The sequence below is a fragment of the Malus domestica genome, chromosome 08 (genome assembly GCF_042453785.1).
Source record: "Malus domestica chromosome 08, GDT2T_hap1".
Classification (NCBI taxonomy): domain Eukaryota; kingdom Viridiplantae; phylum Streptophyta; class Magnoliopsida; order Rosales; family Rosaceae; genus Malus; species Malus domestica.
The window spans coordinates 3,995,001-3,997,407 of NC_091668.1; the positions used below are offsets into that span (position 1 = coordinate 3,995,001).

General features: G+C 43.0%; 1 protein-coding gene across 1 annotated transcript in view; it reads right to left on the reverse strand.

Annotated features, from left to right (window-relative positions):
- Positions 1-1,412, reverse strand: part of LOC139198300 (L-type lectin-domain containing receptor kinase IX.1-like) — a 2,490-nt gene extending 1,078 nt beyond the window's left edge. The window contains exons 1-2 of the mRNA XM_070826796.1: positions 1,369-1,412; positions 1-792 (exon numbers count right to left, since the gene is read on the reverse strand). The exon at positions 1-792 is cut by the window's left edge and continues 1,078 nt beyond it. Coding sequence (XP_070682897.1) covers positions 1-792; positions 1,369-1,412 — 836 coding nt within the window. The remainder of the gene's footprint in view (positions 793-1,368) is intronic.
- Between the last annotated feature and the right edge of the window lie 995 nt (positions 1,413-2,407).

The window sequence follows — 2,407 nt, forward strand, 5'->3', positions numbered from 1 at the left end:
CCAAGCATCAAAACGAAGGAAGAAGCTACAACTGCCGTGATCAAGATTGCCTTCTTCGTTTTCATTTCCTTCTGTTTGATGGTTACCTCAACAGAATCCAAATTGGAATTGAATTCCCATGAACTTATAACATGCCGCTGCTTGTGAACAGCAGAAGCAGAAAATCCAATTGTAACCTGTTCGGGGAGAACCTTTCGCAAGTCAATGACAGAAAAAAGAGAAGAGTTGTCCACAAAAACAGGGTTTACGTCGTATCTCCAAAACACACTGAGGTTGTTGGAGGAAGCATTGTAAGTTATCCATGCATGACCAACGCTCTCACTTTTGTTTCTAAAATCCCAACTGCCACTAACCGTGGAGGAAATCTGATTCACGTTGATCCCCACGTGCGGCGCAGGTGGATCCCACTCGTTTCTTAAGGTATCAAACTCAACAGCTACAATATGGTTTTGTGACGCTACAAGATTAGTTGTTTTGTTGAACAATCCTAGATTACCGCTGTGGGAGTTGGGCGGAATAGGATAGCCAACGGGTGCAAGAAAAAAGGCAAAACCGTCGCCAATAGTGTTCGGACTGTCGCCAAAATTGACAGTAAACGTGAAATGAGTTTCGAAGTCTGCGAGCAAGCTCGTAGTAGAGTCCCATAACTGCAGAGGCTCTGAATACGTAGCTCGCCCGACACAGGGTGACCCCAGCTGCTGGTTGAGTTCGATCCTTGTGTAGGAGAGACGGGCATCGCCCGCGTTGTGTATTTTATTTGAGCCAGAGTCGAATTTGTTAGGAATGTCGGTACTACAAGATAGAGAATGCACAAAGTAAAGTAGAAAATGGACACCAAAAATTTATGTGGTTCGGCAATTTATGCCTACGTCCACCAAACAAGGATCAATCTTCACTATATGAAAAGATGAGTACAACAAGAGTAGTCTTACCAAGCCAAAGACAAGGCTTGATGGATACAAGAAAGTAGGACACACACTTTCTATCACACTAAACTTCACTCACACAATGTGTAGTGGAACACTCTCACTCTCACTCTTGGAGTGGAACTCTAGCTTTGGACTTGATCCTTTGCTACTCACTACTCTCTTGATTTGTTGGTTCACTACAACATCACACCCATATTTATAGGTGAGGGTTTGGCATTCTACTAGTTTCTAGTGTATTCTTCAAACCTCTAGCATAGAAAGATCTAGACTAGCCACAAAAGTGTGGCTTCTAGATCTTTCCATTTGCAACCAAGGAAGCTAGTACTCTCTAGCTTCTTCCATCAACTTAATAACATGCTAGAATTGTCTAGCATGCTCCAGCCATCTCTCTTGCTTACTAGAATAATCTAGAACATTGATCATGGGCTGGACCATATACCAACAATCTCCCCCTCCAGTCCATGAGGGAGGAATTCCGATCATGACTCCAAGTTACCTGGAGTCCATCCCAGCACCCTTAATGCAGAATTCCAACTTTGATTTTGTGACCTCCTTTGTCAACATGTCTGAAGAATTATTATCGGTATGAATCTTCTTCAGCTGTAGCATCTTGTTCTCGATAGCATCTCTAATCCAGTGATAACGAATATCAATGTGCTTGGTGCGTGAATGGTATGCAGTGTTCTTGCTCAAATCCAGAGCACTCTGACTATCACAATAAACGCCATAATCACTTTGCTTCAAACCCAACTCTTGGAGAAACCGCTTCAGCCACAACAACTCCTTGCATGCTTCTGTAGCGGCTATGTATTCAGCCTCGGTTGTAGACAAAGCAACACACTTTTGCAACTTGGATTGCCAAGACACGGCTCCCCCTGCAAAAGTAAACAAGTACCCAAACGTAGATTTTCTACCATCCAGGTCACCTCCCATGTCAGCATCTGTAAATCCTTCCAAGATTGGTTTGGAACCGCCAAAGCACAAGCACATCTTAGAAGTCCCCTTCAAATATCTGAGAATCCACTTAACAGCTTCCCAATGGTCTTTCCCTGGATTAGAGAGAAACCTGCTCACCACACCTACTGCATGAGCAATATCTGGCCGTGTGCACACCATTGCATACATGATACTTCCTACTGCTGAAGAGTAGGGAACAACTGCCATTTTCTCCTTTTCTTCATATGTTTTTGGACACAACTCTTTGCTCAACTTGATATGATTGGCTAAAGGTGAGCTTACCGATTTGGCTGTTTTCATGTTGAACCTTTCAAGCACCCGTTCAACATACTTTTCTTGTGACAGCCACAACTTCTTGGATTTTCTGTCACGAATTATCTCCATGCCCAAAATCTGCTTGGCTGGCCCTAAGTCCTTCATGTCAAAGGACTTAGATAACTCTTCTTTGAGCTTTTTAATCATAAAAGCATCTTGACCGACAATCAACATGTCATCAACATAAAGCAACAAAATGATGAATT